Here is a 23,005-nt window from a genome sequence, read left to right as displayed (position 1 = left end):
AGTTAAAACAAAGCGCTTTCAAATTATAGTGAAAATGCACTGTCCCCTGCAAATGGGTTAATTTAGATGTGGCCTGCAAAATTCAGACTACTCTGGTTATTACTTGTAGAGTTTGCTCACTGTGGATTCTTTTTAAAAAAATAATTTCAGTAAAGCTAGGCTAGCATACAGCAACTTTGCAACTGTGTGTGTTTCAATTGTGGTCTGTCCTGGGTGGTTTGGTTGTCAGTAATTTAGAAAGAAACATATTAAGCAGCAATTATGAAACTGTCATGGTTTCACTTTGAAGCCTGACTTTGTTAACCTTACCAAGGGCTCTAAAAACAAATGGATCAATGGGATTGTACTGTTTGCCACTTAGTTTTTGTCTGAACTCAGAAGGATGGAGTAGCATATTTTCCATGTACAAGATATAGCCAAACAATATAGGTCCACCGTGATTCAAATTGTGACATTCATAAATGACCCATGACCCCCCCCCCTTTTTTTTTTCCTCCTACAGCATGTGGATTAACTGACCTCACTGGGATGTTTATGGAGCTGCTTCTGGTCTGTTCTCCATTGCTGGAAAATTGTGTATGACTGGATGAGAATGCCTCGAACAAAACAAATAAATCCTAGAAATCTGAGAGGTAAGAAAGAAGTTCCATTATAAGAAGGCAGCTGAAGTGTTCTTGCTAGGCATAGCAATCTGAATTAAAAATTGGACGAAATTTGTACCATTTTTGAAATGGGTAGTGGTGTTGATCTGTGTATTTTATAGCAAAGTCAGACCCCTTCCCATGTAGAAATTGTGAAACGTGAAGGAGAATTCTGTGATGGGATCCAAAATTGTTGAGATATCTATTGTTCTTCGAGGCTGACATGACAGCTGTGCTTGTAATGACTACAAAAATTCCCACAGAAAGTTAGATCTATGTGAATTAGAAGATTTAAAAGCACTCTAATACCAACTCCCTCCCTTTTAAACATCTTACTTGCAGAGCTCGCAAGAGGCCTTCTTTTCAATTGTGTTTAATCGTAAAGGTGAAAAAATTAGCATGCATTCGGGGACTATAGCTTCTCTCCCTGCAGACTTATTTTTCTTTTTCGGCAGGTCTGCTAGTCTCTGTCTCCCTCGTCCCCTCCCTGCTGCCCCCATAAACTGTCAGATGGCTTGTAAAAGTTTCTCTTGGTTAAGAAAGGGTTTGCATTTTGGTAAGGGAAACTGCTGAAGGGACGGCAGGCAGGAAAACCGGGATTTTGTGACTCTGCTTTTATCAGTTGTGATGAAGGGGTTTGCTGATGATGTTTTGGGTTTTAATTACTAGGTTGTTTTTTAGCAGGCTTAATGATGGCTTTTTGGAGAAAGTTTATACATTTTGCACATGACCCCTTGAAAAATGTCCTGTTTATGGAATCCTGTTGTCAGTGAGGTTGGAATTTATAAGTCTGGTTTAAAAAAAAGGTTGTTATATGGCTGAAACTGATGTGGGCATATAGAGATTCAGAAGACAGGCTAAATTGGCTTCATGTTTACCGGAAGTAAGCTTTAATAAAATTTTCTTGTTACGCACCTGTGACATTGGAAATAGCTTTCTGGTATTTTCAAAACATGCCCAGTTTTCAAGAAAACGGCAGCAAACTGGAAAAAATAATAATCATAAGATGATTTTCCAAGCACCAGCAAAATGTTGATTTTTCTAAACCTGTATTTAGCAGTGGTAGGTGCAGGTGTGTGCTTAGTTTTCATTGTTCGGTTGCTATTTATTTATTTTTAAATATTTGTATCTTGTCTTTTTTCTGAAATGTTCATTGTAGCCAATTAATGAATATCCAGTGATAAGGTTAATAACGGTAATATGCACATTAAAAATTCTTGATAATAGTAACATGCCACTTAATTCACCCTAAAAAAAACCCTAAAGGGCCCTCTCTGTAGTACACAGTAGTTCTTCAACCACAGTTATCCCTTGGGTATGGTGAATTGGGGTGACTTCTCAGGCCCTACACTTTCCAAAGAAACTGTCAATCATATGAATATCACCCATGTTATCAGCGGTGGCGTCGTGGGGCTGAAAATGAGCTCGGTGTGCTTGTATTGTCAAGCTGCGGGTGCCCAGGTGATCAGCAGTGAAAACCTTATGAGACCTTAGAGTGGTGAGATAACCTTGTCTCGGATCCATCCCACAGGGATGTCCCTGTTTCTAACCACCAGCCCTGATAACACTTCCTCATACCTCTTTTGGAAGTTCAGGAGCAAATAAGCTCTTTTTACCAGCCAAGGAGGCCACAGCCAAGGACGCAGAGAAGGATCATAACCTGCTGTACTAGGGCAGAGGTCTGCAACCTGTGGCTCTCCAGATGTGCATGGACTACAATTCCCATCAGCCTTCCAGCATGGCCAATTGACCAATTTGAATTTTCAAAAGAAGAAGAAGAGGAGTTTGGATTTATATCCTCCCTTTCTCTCCTGCAGGAGACTCAAAGGGGCTTACAAACTCCTTGCCCTTCCCCCCTCACAACAAACACCCTGTGAGGTAGGTGAGGCTGAGAGAGCTCCGAGAAGCTGTGACTAGCCCAAGGTCACCCAGCTGGCGTGTGTGGGAGTGTACAGGCTAATCTGAATTCCCCAGATAAGCCTCCACAGCTCAGGCGGCAGAGCTGGGAATCAAACCCGGTTCCTCCAGATTAGATACATGAGCTCTTAACCTCCTACGCCACTGCTGCTAGTGTAGTTTGTGGTGTCACAACACCCCTCCTGTTATTTTTTTAAAGCCCCTAAAACATTGATATATCAATGTAGAGTTGTGATGATAGTTTAAGCAGACTAACTGAACTCTAAGCTTTCAGTTTAAAAAGTAGGTCTCTAATGTCTTTCCTTTCCGAAATATAAGGGAAAAGGCATATCTCCACAAGGGAAGGGGATGGAGACTTTCTTTTCTAAAAAATGAAAGCTGAAAATCCAAAGATCCTGCTTATATTATCACTGCAACACTGCATCAATATATCAATATTTTAGGGCCTTGAAAAAAAACACTGAAATCTCTTCCCTTCAGGGAAGGGGGAAGGATGATGAAGGCAACAATCCAGTCACTGAAAAGTTGGGCTGGAGGTGGGTGGGACAAGGAAAATGAACATTAACATTATGCACGAGGAACAAGTTGAGTCAAAATTGGCTTCCAGAAAATGATCAGAGTAAAAATGGTTTCAAAAATGTCAGAAAAAAACAACCCCAAAGTGAAAATGAAAGGCACAAAAATGTGTGTGGGAATCAGAGAATAAACTGAAGCAGTTTGAGGCCAGAACAGCCTGAAAAAAACCCTCTTGAGAACATATTTTGAAGGTCAAAAACAGCATCTTAAATTGAGCATGGAAACAAATCAGTGACCAGTGACATTAAGTATGTATGTAATTTGAGTTCTGCAGTTAACCACAGACAGTTATTGTGATTTGTTCAAGTTTTTGGGTTATCTTTTAGTGCAGTGGTGGCGAACCTTTGGCACTCCAGATGTTATGGACTACAATTCCCATCAGCCCCTGCCAGCATGGCCAATTGGTCATGCTGGCAGGGGCTGATGGGAATTGTAGTCCATAACATCTGGAGTGCCAAAGGTTCGCCACCACAGTTTTAGGGCAACCCACAAACAGCATGTTGGTTTACTTAATTTACGCCCCACCTTTCTCTCCAGTCGGAGTACATGTTTACCCTCACTCCCTTTTATGTTCGCAGTGACCACACCATGAGGTACACTAGACTGAGACATTGGGATTGGTCCACATTTCTATGGCAGAGGGGGGATTTTAATATGGATGTCCTGGATCCTAATCTGAACCTTCAACCCGTACATAATCCTTTCTCACAGTAGTCCAGCTGCGACGTTACAGAAGTGGGTACGGGTTCGCTGAATCTAACTGGGAAGAGAGCTGACAAACCAAACGTTGCTGATAGAAGGCAGTGTTAGCAATAGCTTTAGGTCATGGACAAATATGGCTGGTAGCCTTTCTTCTGTATTTCTCACTCATTTTGATTAATAGTCAGAATCCGTCACTACATTTATACAACTGTCATTAGCTAAAATAGCTGAAGAATCTTTAGTGTAAATTTGAACCCAGACATTCATTCAGTATTATGCTCTGATCTTAAACATTTGCAACTGTTGATCCAAACGCTATACAGGACTACATACTGCTAATAGCATTGTACCTGATTTTACGTAACATTTTGTGGGCAACTTATTTTGCTTTCCGTTGTGTTTTGTTTTTTCTAGTAGGTTGTTGCATAATTATATTGACAGTTGCATGTTATAGGTGCATAAGGATCACTGATCTTGGACAGGAATCAAGGCCTGTTATTTATTTTCAGATCTCTTTGCAGCCATGTGGCTAGAAGGTACATCTTGGCACTTTCTATTTTTTTCTAAAGAAGCTGGAATTCACATTTTTAATGAGTTATTCTGGTTTCTCTTCAGATTGTATAAATCTTTTGCTTAAAAAAATAACAAGCGCTGTTGGTCTGTCCTACGCAGTGGTGTAGAAGGTTAAGGGCTCGTGTATCTAATCTGGAGGAACCGGGTTTGATTCTCCGCTCTGCCGCCTGAGCTGTGGAGGCTTATCTGGGGAATTCAGATTAGCCTGTGCACTCCCACACACGCCAGCTGGGTGACCTTGGGCTAGTCACAGCTTCTCGGAGCTCTCTCAGCCCCACCTACCTCACAGGGTGTTTGTTGTGAGGGGGGAAGGGCAAGGAGATTGTAAGCCCCTTTGAGTCTCCTGCAGGAGAGAAAGGGGGGATATAAATCCAAACTCCTCCTCCTCCTCCTCCTCCTCTTCTGCTGCTGCTGCTGTCTGGGGTTTACAATGGCTAAGGAATGGGAATGTGGTGTAGTATTGTGTAGCAGTTTTGCCCAAGAATCTGAGAGGCCCAGTCTCAAATCTCCTATCTGTAATGGAGCTGGCTGGGTGTCCTTGGTCATACACATTCAGCATAACATACTTCACAGTGCTGTTTTGAGGCCAAAATGGATGAGAAGTGAATGATGTAAGCCATTTTGGGTCCCCACTACAGAGAGAGGCAGGATATGAATGACATAAATAAATAAAATGTGCCTGTGTTGTCAATGGAACGTTATAAAATGGCAAGGCCTTGGGAAACATTTCTACTTCATACATAGCAGACATTAAAATATTGGCACCAGCCTTGCACGTGGTTTAATAAATACTTCTAAAGTTGCTTATAATTTTAATGCTGGTTTGTTTAATACATTGTCTAAGGCTTTCATGGCCAGAATCACTGGCTGTTGTGGTTAGGGTTAGGTGATTGCAGACCACCAGACCACAGCCACACAGCCCGCAAGAACCACCCCAACCTGTTTTATTTACTTCATTTGTGCTTTCCCCCCCTGATATGGACCTAAAACAGTTTGCATCATTCTTCACTCCATTTTATTCTCCCAACAATATCAACGTTTTCTGTGGGAATTGTACTTGCCAGGTAAAACTTGCAGCTTTCTGTATGACTGATTTTTGAGTCAAGGATCTACTTCTTAGCCTTAGGTCATTTACACACTTGCAGGCTCCTTTGCATTGAGTATACATCGGGATGATTCTTGGTTACACTCACGTATTCTCCTCTTCAGAACTCACTGCATTCTCAGATGAGAGAATCCCAGTGGTTTCCAAAAGCTGTTTCCAAATCCAAAACCTTTATTAGGCATAAAACTGGTGTGTGTCAAGAATTCCAAATATAATAAGAAGATCATTATTGCACAACTTGCAGTACACAGAGTAAAAATATAGCAACCGCTTCAGAGATTTCAACATTAGAGTTATTTAGAAGCTTAGCCATTTTTATCTTATCAGAAAGGAGCATAAATCCTGTTGGTAATACAGTTCTCAAATCAGTTCTGATGTTGTTGTATTTTGGACAGTGAAGCAGAATAAGAGAAAGTGTATCAGTTGTATCAGGACAAAATCGACAGCAACGCTCATTTTGTGGAATATTAGAGAAGCAACCTTGAAGATGTACTGACGGAAAAGAGTTATACCTTGCTCTAGTCATGACCCATCTGCAGTTGTAATTAACAAGTTGTTCCAGGTATATAGCAGGCCAAAAGCTGTTAAAACATGAGCTTTTATCGATCAGGAAAAATGAAAAAAAGACTGTGCCTTAAGTTTTCTTCAAGGTCCTCCCTCCTGCCCACCTCCCCTCACCCACACAATGGCAGTTTTTCCCACTCTTTGGCCATCCTTTCAAAACCATCAAAAGGGCTTTCCTTTCTTAATTTTAACCCTTGAAATCGACATGGCCTGGCAAAGTAATGCTAGATCAAAGATGGCAAAAAAAGGTGCAGGCAACCTCCCCAAATGCAGGTTGCGCAGAAAGAACACGGAAGCAGCAGGTTGGTAAAATGGTGGATCGGCTCAGCTAGGGATACTTTGCAGGAGGGGAATCCTTGTGCAAACAAAAAACCCCACTGCAAGGCAAATAGCCCTGGGGTGAGAGGTGCATGCATAAATGGCCTTAGTTCAGTGGTGGCGAACCACAGAGCCCTCTCTGTGGGCACGCGTGCACAGAGTTCGTCAACCTACACACACACATATCTAGGCTGGCCTGGGCCGCTGGGCACGACATGTAGGTAACCCTGTTAAGTGCTGTTAAACCTCACTGATTTTCATGGGAAGAACTAAAGCACAATCCTTTAACTGGGAGTAAGCTCGGTTGCTGGCAATGGGGCTTGCTTCTAAACCCTCCTAGGGTTGTGATTCACCCGTTGGAAGAGTTGCACGGTTGCTTCAAAGCAAAGCCACCGACCACCAACAAATCTTATTCCCAAGTAATGCGTGCCTTGGAGCCAACCTTTTTTCCTAAACTGAAACCTCAGTATTCAGGTTAAATTGCCGTGTTGGCACTTTGCGATAGATAAGTGGGTTTGGGGTTGCAGTTTGGGCACTCGGTCTCGAAAAGGTTCACCATCACTGCCTTAGTTCCTCGCATGTAAAATGGAAGGAATCATGTCCTGTCTCGTACTACTGTTGTTGTAAAGGTTAACAAATTGTAAAACTTGCTTGGATTCCTACATGCATCATTCTTCTAGAGTCTGTACTCTTTGGCTCTTGTGGACTTATTTTTCTTTGGTATGCTAAAGAAAATACGTTTTGAATACTGGCATTTCTATGGTGAAGCCTTTTAGACCAACTGTGTAAATATCCCACTACTCACAACAACATGCCTTTGAATGTGGTGGAAATATCTACTTGGAGCTTGTTTGGCCATGTGTGTTAGAACTTCTCTTTTAAATAATTTCATTGTCAGTTTTTCCACTGAGGACAGTGTTTCCGCTTTAATTGGCAGTAATCCCCCCTTCAGTGGGAAAACACTTGACCAACTAGAGCAGAGCAGATTTACCACTAATATCTCAGATCTGTCTTCAGATTTTCCGTTGGTACTTAGCAGAATACTACAGAACAATGTTAAGTGCCTAACTGTGCAATCCTTGGCATATTTACTTTGAAGCCAGCCTGACTGGTTGCAGTAAGACATTTTAGTAACTGCATTGGATTGCAGTCCAAGTCCAGTATTTGCTGACAGTTCTCATAGCAGTAAATCTTGCAGTATTTTTCGTACACTGTTTGTCTGGCCGAAAGGTAATGCCTCAGCTAAGGATATCCAACTTCAAATGTTTCTGGTTCCTAAAATGCAATGTTTGCAAAGCAGCGAAGTCTTTATATACTGGATAGCTATCGTCAGTTTCCCTTGCCTTCCCCTTCCCCTCCTTTCCTTTGTCTATGACTATATACACCCGTCAGGGATGCTTTAGGCTGGTCCTGCATAGAACAGAGAGGTTGGACTAGATGGCCTGTATGGCCCCTTCCAACTCACTGATTCTCTGAACATTGATGTAACAGATTTTAGATTGTAAACTCCTTGGGGCAGGGACCTGTCATGTTGCACATGCAAGCTGGTGCTATAGAAATAAATAACAGCCTAATATTTCATGTCATGGGGAAATTCCACAGTGTTAGACTATGGCCATATATTCCATGAAATTATGTATGTCTGTTCTCCGAGTGTAGAATAGCTGGTATTTTGCACCTTCTCGGAAAAGTTGAAATGAGAGCCAGCGTGGTGTAGTGATTAAGAGCAGGTGCACTCTAATATGGAGAACCAGGTTTGATTCCCCACTCTGCCACTTGAGCTGTGGAGGCTTATCTGGTGAACCAGGTTAGCTTGTGCACTCCAACACATGCCAGCTGGGTGACTAGTCACAGTTCTTCAGAGCTCTCTCAGCCCCACCCACCTCACAGGATGTTTGTTGGGGGGGGGGGGGAGGAGATTGTAAGTCCCTTTGAGTCTCCTTACAGGAAAGAGGGAATATAAATCCAAAATAATCCTCCTCTTTCTCCTTCTCCTCGCCCTGCAGGAATCGAGGGTGTTTTTTGTCCTTATTAAATTGGATCGTCTTAATAGCCCCCCTCCTTTACTAGTGACTAATACACCTATGACCACAGTTTTTTTAAAAAAATGACTTGCTTTTTATAATACTGTGTGAGTTTGACTTGCTTTAATTTTTAGAACGTTTTGCAACATGTTTGGGCCGTTGCAGCGCTTTGGGAGTGAAAGACAAGAGAAACTGTTAATTCTCTTGAACACTTTGTGTGTGTGTGTGTGTGTGTGTGTGTTTAGAGTTGCCTGACTTTGTTAGTTAATAATTTATAGCAGCTGTCTGAAAATTAAGTTTGCTGTTGCTCAAGCCTTTTATCTTTGATACCACTCCATCGCATTTAAGTACTTCTTTGTCTGGTGAGGGGCCAAATTCACAGAGGCCTTGTAGTCTGGTGACTGAAGAAATGCTCCCTCATAATATAATGACGATGAAGGAGGGCAAAAGTTCTTTCCCTTACCTGGCTCTTGCCAGGTAAGAATTGGTGCCTCACATACTGTATTTGGCCTGCAGAGACTTTGGGGTATCTGCCATGTCACAACTAAGTGGTCACAACTAAGTGACAGTATATCCCAAAGACCAGCGTAGTGGCTCAGATATACGTCTAAGAACTTCTCATTTTGCAAGAGTCTGAAGTGTGTGCCAATCTCTCCTGTGTATTTTTGGTACAGTCCTAAGCAGAATTATACCCTTCTATTTCAATAACTTCAGAAGGTGTATCCCTGTTTAGGGTTGTACTGCTTATGCCTTAGGTGGATAGCATAACAAAGGATAGGCGTGCCATTTTAAATCTGGCTGGGGCTCGGAGTCAAATAAAGGGGTACCCCTTCTCTGTTAACTTGCATGGGGCATGCCGTTGCTGAGCTCTAGCTCAGATATCACTTTCTGCAGGGAAATCTATAGGGCGGAGGGTGTGTGTGTCAAATGCTGGCTTTCCAGATGTTCATGGACTACAATTCCCATCAGCCCCTGTCAGCATGGGCAATTGGCTTTAATGGCAGGAGCTGATGGGAATCATAGTCCACAAACACCCGGAGGGCCAGAGTTTGACACCGCTTCTGTAGGGGCTTGAGAAATTCTGTGGAGGATCATCAGTGGGACTTATTGCCAGAGAAATTGGCAAAAATATGTTAACAGCAGTAATGGGAAATGTTGGTGCTGTGGAAAAGATATGCTTGCTTCTATTGCTTCTACCATATGTGGTGGAAATGTCTAAGACATCTGCTTTTGGGGAAAGAGTGTCAAATGGTTTATCTAGGGCTGTGGTGGCGAACCTTTGGCACTCCAGATGTTATGGACTACAATTCCCATCAACCTCTGCCAGCATGACCAATTGGCCATGCTGGCAGGGGCTGATGGGAATTGTAGCCCATAACATCTGGAGTGCCAAAGGTTCGTCACTACTGATCTAGGGGCTTTGGTTGTAACATTTCATATTCTGTGGAATCATTGCTCTTGAATCCTAAGACACGCTGTACTGCATTGGGTTGCTACCTGATTAGATTTTTGCGGTCCATTGGAAGAAGTCTTCAACTTCGGGGAAAAACGAACGGTTGGAAAAACTTGTTTTGTGTTATTACACTAACTTCTAAGTTTAGATAATGCATTTGGATACAAATGATCTATTGTACAGAAAGCTTTAATGGAAATTGGAATCTAATTTAAGACGGCTATTTGTGGAGACAGCAGAATGATTTAAGAAGAGAAGAAGAAGAGGTTGGATTTATATCCCCCCTTTCTCTCCTGCAGGAGACTCAAAGGGGCTTACAATCTCTTTGCCCTTCCCCCCTCACAACAAACACCCTGTGAGGCAGGTGGGGCTGAGAGAGCTCCGAGAAGCTGTGACTAGCCCAAGGTCACCCAGCTGGTGTGTGTGGGAGTGCATAGGCTAATCTAAATTCCCCAGATAAGCCTCCACAACTCAAGCGGCAGAGCTGGGAATCAAACCCAGTTCCTCCAGCTCTTAGCCATGCTCTTAGCCACTACGCCACTGCTGCTCCACTGCTAGGGGCATTTTGTAAGCATGGTTTGCATGTGATCTTTGTACATTGCATATAAATAAATATTTTGGAGGATGGTGTGTATTAGCTGCTTGATGCTTGAAATGTTTTTGACCAATAAATTGAGTCCTCCACCCTCTTTTGACAGTCACTGCTTAAAAAGCCAATGACCTTTCACATATTAATTTATGGTCAACACGAAACCAAGAGGAAGTCTTTCAGTGAGGATAGGGAAGGAGAGACTGACGTAAATATTAGTGTCATGAGAAGGGCATGGTACCTTCCATGTTGTTTTTAAGTAGGCCAAAGAACAGCAAATGGAAAAGTTGGTTGTGCCCTGACCTGGGTAGCCGAGGGCTAGCTGGATTTTGTCAGATCTCAGAAGCTAAACGAGTTTGGCCCTGGCTAGTATTTGGATGGGAGACCTCCAAGGAATACGAGGTTCCCGATCAATGCCAGGCAATGGCAAACCCCTTCTGGGTCACTCTAAAGTCAGCCGTGACTTGACAGCAGAAAGGAAAAAGAAAAGACCTTCTTGTTCTAATCATAAAACCAGAAAGGCTCCTCTGACAGTTTGATTCCAACATAAGTGTGTTTCAGTGCTGGAGCAAGCATACTGCAGAACATCTTGATGCAGCCCCATCTGTGCTTGCCACGGATCAGGTCTAGGAGACCGTTTTGCAAAATCTGTGCCTGTAGGAAAATATTTAGCCCCGTTAAGATCAATATTTTTCTTTCCAGTATTATGTATACTGTTCGTGGAGCCCTTTCAGACTAGATCTTAGGATCCAGTTCAGCACACAGGTGAGCAGTAAAGAGGAGGAGAGAGTCAAATATCTGTTTTGCCTGTTTGGAGAATAGCTGTCATCTCAATAGGAAGGATAGAAGTTTGCTTGCTTGCCTGCTTGCTTGCTTGCTTGCTTGCTTGCTTGCTTGCTTGCTTGCTTGCTTGCTTGCTTGCTTGCTTGCTTGCTTGCTTGTTTGTTTGTTTGTTTGGCTTGTATACCGCCCTCCCCTGAAGGGCTCAGAATTTAGAGTCATGGTGAGAACCTGCATTCTACATTTATATTTTCTAGGGGTGAGGTGTGGACCTTGGATATTATTACAATACATTTCTCTTGCAAAGTGCTCCAAGTATTTCATGCAATGTAATGTAATATATACAGCTGTCTGATAAAGTAGGTCAGTGTTACCCGCAATGTTGCCCACAGTGGTGTAGTGGTTAAGAGCAGGTGTACTCTAATCTGGAGGAACCGGGTTTGATTCCCCGCTCTGCCGCTTGAGCTGTGGAGGCTTATCTGGGGAATTCAGACTAGTCTGTGCACTGTAACACACACCAGCTGGGTGACCTTGGGCTAGTCGCAGTTCTTCTGAACTCTCTCAACCCCACCTACCTTGCAGGGTGTTTGTTTTGAGTGGGGAAGGGAGTTTGTAAGCCCCTTTGAGTCTCCTATAGGAGAGAAAGGGAGGATATAAATCCAACTCTTCTTCTCATTTTACTGGTTTGGGGTGGCAAATGATAGTCTGTAGAGCCAACGTGGTTAAGAGCAGGTAGATTCTAATCTGGAGAACCGGGTTTGATTCCCCCCTCCTCCACCTGAGCGGTGGAGGCTTATCTGGTGAACCAGATGTGTTTCTGCCCTCCTACATCCCTGCTGGGTGACCTTGGGCTAGTTCTTCGGAACTCTCTCAGCCCCACCTACCTCACAGGGTGTCTGTTGTGGGGAGAGGAAGATAACAAAGCTTGTAAGCCACCTTGAGTCTCCTTACAGGAGAGAAAGGTGGGATATAAATCCAATCTCCTCCTCCTCCATCATCGTCTTCGTTGTCTTCTGTCTTGATGAGTAGGTGACTGGAATCCCATGCATGTTTATTTGGAAGCAAGTCCCATTGAGTTCAATAGAGCTCCAGTGTGTATAAGTTACTCAGCCTTTAAGCTGAGTATTTCAATTTATTGCATACCTTTGACCATTTTCTGGCACCAGTTCCTATAGTCATTATGAAGGTTGTCCTAGTCTAGATACTTTTATGCAAAACTTTGAAAGTTCCTCCTCGTGCAGAATTGTTTGTTGTTGCTGTTATTTATTCAACTTTCAAACTGTTTTCCCTGTCAGACAAGCTCAGAGCCCCGCTTTGTGCTATTCTTTTTGATCTGTAGTTTTTTCCATTCCTGGTGGGCTTTTTTTCCCCAACGAAAGGCCGAGGGTTAGAAGAATATGAGATGGCTTGGTATGATGGCTGTTAGAAGTGATTGCTAAATTCCCAGATGCTTTCTAGATGGAAATATAATTAGCTTTGAATGCAAATACTCAGTATTTTCAAATAGTAAAATTAGGCTTCTGCTACAAGTGAGAGGTCAGAATAGTTGTATTTATAACTTGCATTTCTCCTGCTCTTAAATTCACTTTATATGTTTAATAGGTGTAGATCCTATATGTGTTGCTTATGGAAAATTTTGCACCCAGAGTATTAGTATGGATTCCCTAATAGATTGTCGTTTTGTGTGGAATTTTCAAATGGAAGTGTGTATGGAATGGGTATGGAAGTTATAATTATGAGAGACTATATATGTGCTATTTTTCTTGCATATGATTCTTTTTTCTAGAATTTTGTCATGAAACTAGGCTTATTGCTAGACTTTCTGGAACTCGGGGGAAAGAGTTAAATTGCATTCAGAAAATTTTAATAGGGTTATTTCTTTTTGTGGCTCATACCTCATGAGAATCATAAAGACTTTGTTGGTAGTGAAGCAGAAGAAATAATGAGTAACACTTTCCCTCAGAGTTGGAAAAGTACATTCTAACACTGGGAATAAATTTAAATTTCCTAAGTAACTTGCTGACTAATAATTTTTAATGATATTTTAAAGAGAAACTTGGAAAATTAGGGTGCCAATTTTTTTTTTTGCTAGTGTTCGAAGAAGTACATTATGTCCTCCTGTCGGTTTTGCTGGAGAGAATTTGTGAGCATATATCAATATCTCACCAAGGAAGTGCTGAAAATGAGACTTCAGTTGCCAAATAAGAGGTTCTAAAATAGTCCTTTGAAGTCAGGAAGTGGCCATCAGTATCAGTACAATCCTTATACCTTCTAAGGCTTTTGAAGTCAGTGGGTTTACAAGGCTGTAACTCTGTTCCAGCATGGTGTAATGGTTAAGAGTGGCAAACTCTAATCTGGGGATTTGGGTTTGATTTCCCTCTCCTCCCCATGAGCAGTGGACTCTAATCTGGTGAACCAGGGTTGGTTCCCCATTTCTTCATGTGGAGCTTTTAGGGCAGTGGTGGCGAACCTTTGGCACTCCAGATGTTATGGACTACAATTGGCCATGATGGCAGGGGATGATGGGAATTGTAGTCCATAACATCTGGAGTGCCAAAGGTTCACCACCACGGTTTTAGGGTGATCTTGGGCCAGTCACAGAACTTTCTCAGCCCATGGAGAGGCAGGCAACGGCCAACCCCCTCTAAACATCTCTTGCCTTGAAAACATTACTGGGTTGGCCTAAAAAGTCAACTGTGACTTGATGGCAGAATCCCAAACACACAGCTGTGAGCATGTGAATGCAGAAGTTTGTGGTTTTAATCTCACTCTATCAGCTGCAACAACAAAAACCCATTAGCACAGCCAACTTGGTGCAGGGGGTATTGAAGTGTCAGAATAAGATCTGAGAGATGATGGTTTGAGCCCACACACTGTCATGGAAGTTTGTTGGCTGACTTTTGGGGCCCTTTTGGGTTGAGGATAAAATGGAGGGAGGATGAACGTCGTAAGCCACTTTGAGTCCCTGCTGTGGAGAGGTACAAATAAATGTTTATCCCTTTCTGACTTGGTGCAGCAGAAGTGCTTGGCGCTGTCCAAAATACTGTCATTGCTCTCCTCCCATTATACAGTTTTCATTGGCTCCCTTCAAAAAAGAAGAAGCCCTTGAAAGAGTCCAGAAGAACATGTCATGTAAAGATACAATGACAGCATAAATAAATACTTCATTAAGAAGATCCTCTGAAGATGCCAGTTACAGATGCAGGTGAAACTACTATTGGAACATGGCCACAACCCAGAAAATCCTTCTGCCATGCCTAACAGCAATTCAAGCGCTTCTCCTTTTAGACTGAAGCTGTAGCCACTGCCTTTGTCTCCTTCCTATAGGTCAGTGGTGACGAACCTTGGGCAGTCCAGATGTTATGGACTACAATTCCCATCAGCCCCTGCCAGCAGCAGAACATAATTTAACAACCTGTTCCGGTGGTGGGATTCAAATAATTTAACCACTGGTTGTTTACAAGCACCATTTTAACAACCGGTTCTGCCGAAGTGGTGCGAACCTGCTGAATCCCACCACTGGCTGTTAGTATTATTTTTGTTGCAGCCTACCCAATATTAACATTTCTAGGCAATACAATGATTTACAATTTCTCAATAAATGTTTTCAAAAAGTATGATAAATAAATGTAATGGGTAGATTTAGGGCAAAAGTTTTTTTCTGTCCCTAATGCATGGATGCACTATTTTCTTTTAGCAAAATTTTCACAATTGCCTATTACGGTACATCATAAAAGTTCTGTAAAAGTCATCTTATTAACATATTTCTTTATGTGTTCTATAGCATTTCCTTCTGACAAACATCTCAGCATTTTATCCATTATCCCATTTAGGGTTTTTTTTGTATTCTTAGACATGAAATGTTTGTTTTTCATCAAACATTATTCTGTGGGTGAATTAATTTTAAAATACGTAGCAGTTTCCTCCCAGCATTTAGATGTACATATAATAATTTCTTATCTGATTTATTGTTATTACCCTCACTTGCATACATTTTTTATCTTAACCCCCCAAAATTGTATGATTAGAAGACATTTTTTGAAAGGAAGAAAGTTAAAAAAAGATTTTTAAAAAATCCAACTAACCTTAGATCAGACATTGAGAAACTGGTATCACTTCATCAAGCCCACGCATCAGATGAAGAATTCACTGAACAGTGAAGTAGTTGCTAAATATGGCATCTAAGATACTTGCAAATTGACTATCAGACTTTGTAAGGCTGGTATCATTGGGTCAGGGTCATCAGTTTTGCGGAACAAATTAACTACAACACTTTAATTGGCTTTTGAATAAATGTGCAATTTTTACTGTTATGAATTGTTGCTTTTAATGGGTTGTGCAAACCACTATTCTGAATAATGCCTTTTATAGGGCAGGGTAGGGGGCCCTCAGGATAAGTTTATGGAACTAAGGGTGTGGTGGCATGATAAAGTTTGGGAATTACTGTCCTTAGTCGGGTTGCCAGTTCCTGGCTGGGAAATACCAGGAGATTTTTGGGGTGGCATCTGAGGAGGTGCGAGTTTGAGGAGTGGAGGGTCATCAATGAGGTATAGTGTCATAGAGCATACCTTCCAAAGTGACATTTTTCAGGTGAACATCTCTGTCACCTGGAGACGAGTTGTAATAGCGGGAGATTTCCAACCACCGCCTGGAGGTTGGCTACTCTAGACATAAAGTAGCCACTGTGCCAGATTTATAACCTCTAATGCAGATCACAAAAAGTGGGACTGGGGGATCACCCCTGGGGGATCACAATTCTCATAGATCCTTGGGAAATGTTAACACATTTGTTCTACTAAGTATAGTAGAATTTGATCTGACTTCCATTTCTCCTCTTTCCAGCCTGTCAAATAGGTATGGCTTTAACCAACTGTTTATGGCAAAGGCTAGCACAAGCTCATCTCAGAATTAAGCAATCCTTGCATATTATTTGATGGCAAAAAGGATGCATGAATGCTTGCCTTTCTTTACTTAAAGCTGCATTATTTTCTGAAAATCCAAAACTGGCAGTCAGCTGTTGCTAAAAAGAAAACCCAGCCAAGTCTGGTTTTTGCTGACTAACAATTCTAATACACTGGGGTTCCCTATAGAATGCTTGTGCTTCCAGTGGTGATGCTTTTTCTGGTTTTTTTTTGCTTTCTTTTCAGGATCTTTGCTTCTTCTAGTCTTTTTTCTGCCTTATTCCTCTCTTTTGCTTAGCAACTATTCATACCTCCATGGGGAGACTTGCCTCACGTTGGAAGAAACCTGCAGCCAAATGCAGTCATGGGCTTGTACCTGCATGTTAATTTGAAGCCTGTGTTTCTAGTAAATGCTACGGCAAACGTGTCTCCCGAGGTAGTACTATGGTTAATCAATCTTCTGTCTCTGAGGGGGAGGGCATCTTCAGTGCATGGGTTATTCTCACCCATTCCTCAGGGAGGCAAGACTAAGCTTCTTGATGTTGGCCCTCTGTTGGCCCTTGGAGCTCAGTTTAGTTCCTACCTTGCAAGGAGAGCAAGGAGACCCAGTCGTCTCATTATTACTTATAAATCCTTCCAAACTCCTTCAGTCTTCTTCACTTCTGCTTCTATCTTTTTATTATTCTATCCTCCACATACTTTATTGGCCCCTCTGCTCTTCTCAGTCACCCATCTTGTGCTCTCCTCCCCTTTCTGTTTCTTTCTGGCCTTTCCTCTCTGACGCTTTCCTTGAGGGTACATGGAGCTGGCCAAAGAGCAAAAGGGGGACATCATCCTCTCGGAGGGAGATGAGGACTGGGTGCTCCTGCCGCCACCACATCCGACATTTGGCACAAACCTGCCTAAAGTGGGCAACGTTGAAACTTGCTTCTGAAGGATGTGTTAAAGAGAAGAGTCTTCCTGTTGTGTCTCTGTATTTCTATTCCGATAATCCAATGACGCTTACAAAAAAGTATCTTCCACAAAATTAGGGCATGTTTCTACTTTCCCGAAACTCTACAAGTCTTGTTTAAAAACTGCAAGAACAGCGGACTTCACAGTGACTGCATTAGGATGGCATCAAATGTTAGATTTTGTAGTCGTAGCATTGCAACAATACATAATGCTTTTACGTGAATCTATATATGAAAATGTAATGAGTGAATTTGCTTTCCTACCATTGAATTAAACAAATCTCTATATTTAAAGTTTTCTGAAGGAAAGCAACATGCGAGTGAAACCCCTTATGCATATGCAACAAGAACAGATTATATACATCAAAGAAATGCATGCCTGTTGTGATCCCCTAATTTTTAGAAACAATGTTTTGGTAAGGTATGGATATTGGAGGAAGGTATGCTTTGGGAGCAGTTTAGCTAATTGTCTGTGAAGCTGAAGAATAAAGTGTATTGTTGAAGGCTTTCACGGCCGGATTCAACTGGTTCTGGTGGGTTTTCCAGGCTATGTCACACAGCATAACAGACTTTCCTCTGTGATACACCTCTGAAGATGCCAGCCACAGATGCAGGCAAAATGTTAGGAACAAGATCCACCAGACCACTGCCACACAGCCTGGAAAACCCACCAGAACCAGAAAAATAAAGTGCTTTTCAATTCATTCAGGACTTAACTTGTCTTGCTGGAAATCCCATTCAGCCCAACTGAGGCTTTGGAGAATTTTGTTCCGTCCTTTTGTAGTACTGGAGGTTCTAAACACAGTTGGAAAACTAAAGTTCCCAAGAAACCAAATTCTTTGGCTGCAGCCCCCTGATTGCAAGATACATGCACAGAATCATGTTGTTGCCTTTCCTGGGATGAATGATGCGGAATTCTTCCCCATTTTATGTTGATATTGTGTTAAAATAAGGATGCCAAATGGCATTGTCGATACTATTGAAGGCCCAAGCAGTCTTTGATTTGCTCTTAATCCATTATTCATTTTGTGTGTATTTAAACCTGAAACTCATATTTTCTCAGCCACATCATGTGCTGCCTTACCTGAATGCTGATTTTGGCCTGCTGTTTTAGGTATAATCATTAGATTTTTTTTAAAAAAAGTGGATCGTGTTGTGTTTTTATTCAGATACTTATGTGTTAGGAATATTTTGGCAAAACAAATGGAGCTAGTGAAGGAAGGAAATCTCATTTTACTTTCCTCCACTTTTGTCTGAATTTGTTGTCTCTTTTATATGGAAGTCCAGGGGTTGCCAAAAGTCTTAAGCAATTTTTGGAGCATTGCCCTTTTAAGAAAGTCATAGGCTGCTTGAGTGGCAGCTTCCCTGAAGCTGAGCCTCAGAGCCTGCAGGGAAAGGAAGGAAAGAATGAGTGAGGGAGGGGGGCAAGGCGCTGTGTGAATAAGCACTGTGGCGCTTACTAGTGAGTAAGCGCGGCTCCACGGGGGGCGCCTGGAGGGTTTTTTGTATCCGTGCGCCATTTGGACCCCGTATGCCACTGCCTTCTTCTCTACTCTAAGTCGCTCCGCTTTAAGTCTGCTGATAGCCATAAACCCACCTTTTGACATCATTGCCTCCATCTTGGGCTTTTTCATGTGTCTGAATTGTTCATGTCTCACTGGCTCACTTGCAGTGGCGGGAACTGTTCCATAAAGCATATTTCCATACTGATTAAGATAATATAGATTCAACTGAGAAAGGTGTGCCTTGTTGGTTAATATGTAAGTTAAGCATTTCCTTAAAGGAATATTTTTATATTTAAAAAGTCATTAGATGTTCTCTGGATGGTGGAGTTGAGTATTCTGTCTGACAACACGATAATCTATGGCTTTATGGCATTATTTCTTCCTTCAGGAAGATGAATTTAAACTGAATTGATGTTGTTGACTGATCTAGTGGTCTGTGAAGATCGGCTATAATTTGGGATTCTTAAAAAATGGTTTTTGAGCTGTAGAAATTGTTGAAGAATACTGAAGTCCAAGTGTTCGCAGCCTTCCTTTGGCATTGGGTATATTTTAAGGACAAGTCTGTATTTTTTCCATCATCGTAGGAGTTTGGCATACCACCTCGGCTCTGTAGAGTCTGTGTTTCCATTATCTAGTGCTTCTATGAAACAGGCAGATATGTTCGAGGAGAGAGAAAAATTATCAGCGGTAAGTGTAGAAAACGTTCACAGTTGTTTCTTACCTTCAGTTATTATATTAAGTCATCTGAATCTTTTAAGGATAGAAGCCGTGCAGAAATGTTTTTAAGAATGATTTTAAAATAAGTAGTTTATAAGAAAATATTTCTCATAATATGTCCATATTTGTTTTGCAAAGCTGTAGTTATTCTGTTGAATTCTCCTGTTCTGGTTACCTGAAGGCATTATTACTACTCAGAAACTGATTTACTAATTTGTGTAGTTAGTGGGAAGTATCTGAGCTTTGTCTTTCTTTCTTTCTTTCTTTCTTTCTTTCTTTCTTTCTTTCTTTCTTTCTTTCTTTCTTTCTTTCTTTCTTTCTTTCTTTCTTTCTTTCTTTCTTTCTTTCTTTCTTTCTTTCTTTCTTTCTTTCTTTCTTTCTTTCTTTCTTTCTTTCTTTTCCCAAGAACTTTGGGACAGAAACAATCAGCAACTGACTTGGCATCTTTCCCCAAAAAATTAGGGCAGAGCTTCTAAAAAATTAGGTTTTCCTTTCATCCTCATGATTTAGACCCGTGGTGGCGAACCTTTGGCACTCCAGATGTTATGGACTACAATTCCCATCAGCCCCTGCCAGCATGGCCAATTGGAAGGGGCTCATGGGAATTGTAGTCCATAACATCTGGAGTGCCAAAGGTTCGCCACCACTGATTTAGACTGAAGACAGTGATGGGCCAAAGGTCACCCAGTGGCTGCTGCTAAACTATGGCAATATTCAATGCAACATCTAATACCTGCACACATCAGAAGCTGCATTGTGTCAAGTCAGATCATTGGTCTCTAGTAAAGTTTTAAGTAAAGATGCTTGGAATTGAATCTGGACCCTTGTGCTTATGAGGCAGATGCTCTGCCCTTGAACCACAGCTCCCCTGCTAACTTATAGTGACCCCTGGTGGGGCTTCCAAGACATGTTATTGAGCAGAGGTGGTTTGCCATTGCCTTCCTCTGCAGAGTCTTCTTTGAGTCTGCCTTCAATACTGACCCAGCTTAGCTTCTGAGATCTGATTAGATCAGGCTATTCTATAGCATTCCACATCCGTTGCACAATTATACCAGAATGATATTAGTGGTTAGAACTTAGGTCTCAATCATATGGCCTATGGGCCTGATCAGATCCCCTGGGGTGTGTTATCCAGCCTGCAAGGTCACTGTGGCTCTGGAGCCCTGGGCTCTTTTGCTCTGCCCACCCCATTAAGAGGCCCACTAGCAGAGCAGTGTTGATTGTCTGCTTAGGTAGGTTATGGGCAGTGGTGGGATCCAAAAATTTGAATAACAGGTTCCGATGGTGGTGGGATTCAAACAGTGGTGCCGCCGCACACACGCACCTCCAGTCCCTATTGGGCAGGGAGTTTGCTTTAGTAACCCCTTCTCGGCACTCAGAAAAAATTAGTAACCACTTCTAGAGAAGTGGTGAGAACTTGTTGGATCCCACCTCTGGTTATGGGCCCAGTAGCAAAGGTCAGTCGACAGGTCAGCTGACATAGAAGCATTAGCATGGTGCAGCGGTTAGAGCAGTGGTTCCCAGCCTAGTGTATGCATACCCCCAGGGGTATACACCAGAGCATTCAGGGTTATGTGAAAAAAAATTACGTAAGGGGTTTGCTGATATGGGGGTACAATTTTAGGGAAGTTGGTTGCCAAGTGGTATGCGAGTGAAAAAAGGTTGGGAACCACTGAGTTAGAGTATTAGACTAGGACCAGAGAAACCTAAGTTTTAGTTCCTGTTTTGCAGTAGACGCTCACTGGGTGATCGTGGGCCAGTTACCCTAACCCTGTTCACAACATGGTTGTTGCAGATAAAAATGGAAGAAAGGGGAAGAATCTTGTAAGCTGCTTTGAGTTCTAGTTGGGGAGAAAAGCAGAATATAATGTTTTTAAAGTAAGATATACATAAAACTAAAATTTATAAGTAATTCTCATTTTCACGAGGAAAATATTACTCAAGAACTTTTACTAGCTTTGTTATAAAAGCAGAAACAAAGACTTAACATCTTTTGAGTGTTCTGGGTAGTTTCATGTAGCCTTTGACCAGGCAGTAACATTTCACTCCGTGTATGTGTGTGTTGTACCATTTGCTAATTTGCCATCGATGCCCAAGTCGAGAATTTCACAATGCACCATGTTCAGATACGTGGTAAAATGGTAATTTGTATCTGCCTTGAGCAGCAGTAAATGTTGTTGGTTTTGTTGATAATTATCATATCTTTGTCGCTTGAGTCATGATGATGGATAGTTGGAGATGTTTATATACTCCACAGTGTCCTCCACCTTGGTTGGTGTAAATTTGACAACAGCAATAAATAGAATGACAGAATAGTTATCTGAACAGCTTTGGGATGGTTTGGTTAGTAAATATTCTTGTCTAGTAATTTTGGTGATCAGCCTTTATCTGGGGTGTATCGTATCTAAGAATGAACTAGGTATGTACTGTGATAGTGCCTGCAGTTTTCCTGCTTTCCTTAAAGATAATGCCATTTAATCTATATTGCTATGAAGAGAAGACACTCTTCTTTTCCTCTTTACAGTGGCAGAGTGGTTCAGAGCAGGTGCATTCTAATCTGGAGGAACCGGGTTTGATTCCCTGCTCTGCTGCTTGATCTGTGGAGGCTTATCTGGGGAATTCAGATTAGCCTGTGCACTCCCACACACACCAGCAGGGTGACCTTGGGCTAGTCACAGTTCTTCTGAGGTCTCTCAGACCCACCTCTCTCACAGGTTGTTTGTTGCAAGGGGGGAAGGGCAAGGAGATTGTAAGTCCCTTTGAGTCTCCTACAGGAGAAAAAAGGGGGATATTAATCCAAACTCCTCCTTCTCCTCCCCTCCTTCTCCTCCTCCTCCTCTTTCTTCTCCTCCTTCTCCTCCTCCTCCTAGGCTATGGGATGTGTGAACAGTTTTCTTTAAATGCTGAATCATGTTTATTTTTCAAGATGTGTAAATACGGGTATCTGCCTAACCCCCAGTAATAAAATTCCTTGCAAAAAGTGTTCATGTATTAGAGGCAGAAATGGTTGGTTCTCTTAGTTCTACTCTGACAATATTTCATTACAAGGAAATGCCAGCGTCAACATCACTATTTACAATACAATCCCATTGGGAATAATAGTGGTGGTTTGTTTTATATTAGTTCCTAGTTCATACTCAGAAGACTTCCCAATAGTCTCTTACTGCTACTGTAAATCTGTCATCTCCGGATCCTGTGAAAGCAAACTTGCACTTGTGTTTGTGCAAAAGGGTTCTTCCTGTTTCCTTATAGACATTTTCTTTTATTTGCAAAGGATCTAAATGCTTAAGTAGCTGTCTGAAGCAAAAGTCTTCTTTTGTGTTTTTTTGTTTTTGTTTTGCAGCATCTCTTTGTTTGGAACTTCCTAAATATCTTAATCCAATCAAGGGTAGTCTGGGTTTCTAAATGGCTTTTGGCTTGCCATCAGTTAAAAGTAATATTCTTCCTAATATGATTTTCTCTTTGACTCAGCACTGAGCAGTCGAATCAAGAGCACACTTATATGCAGTCTAGTTTTCTTTAGAACTGGGGGGGAGGGGGGAATTGCAAAACAAAAAAATGGCTTTGTTACTGCCCTCAAGCATTCGCCTTAAGAAGCAAGCGTTTTTGTGTCGTGTGTGGGAAAGTTTGCCCTTAGTTTTCAGACCTATTTCAGCATTAAAACTTATTACACACTGCAGTTCCTTT

At 41.8% G+C, this 23,005-nt stretch overlaps 1 protein-coding gene across 9 annotated transcripts in view; it reads left to right on the top strand.

Annotated features, from left to right (window-relative positions):
- HIVEP1 (HIVEP zinc finger 1) overlaps positions 1–23,005 on the top strand; it is a 113,584-nt gene that overhangs the window by 7,123 nt on the left and 83,456 nt on the right. For all 9 annotated transcript variants that reach the window (XM_048507969.1, XM_048507967.1, XM_048507968.1 and 6 more), the window contains one exon: positions 503–632. In XM_048507969.1, the coding sequence (XP_048363926.1) occupies positions 587–632 (46 nt within the window). In that variant the 5' untranslated portion in view covers positions 503–586. The remainder of the gene's footprint in view (positions 1–502; positions 633–23,005) is intronic.

This window comes from Sphaerodactylus townsendi, linkage group LG09 (genome assembly GCF_021028975.2).
Source record: "Sphaerodactylus townsendi isolate TG3544 linkage group LG09, MPM_Stown_v2.3, whole genome shotgun sequence".
Classification (NCBI taxonomy): Eukaryota; Metazoa; Chordata; class Lepidosauria; order Squamata; family Sphaerodactylidae; genus Sphaerodactylus; species Sphaerodactylus townsendi.
This window is presented reverse-complemented; position numbering and strand designations above follow the sequence as displayed.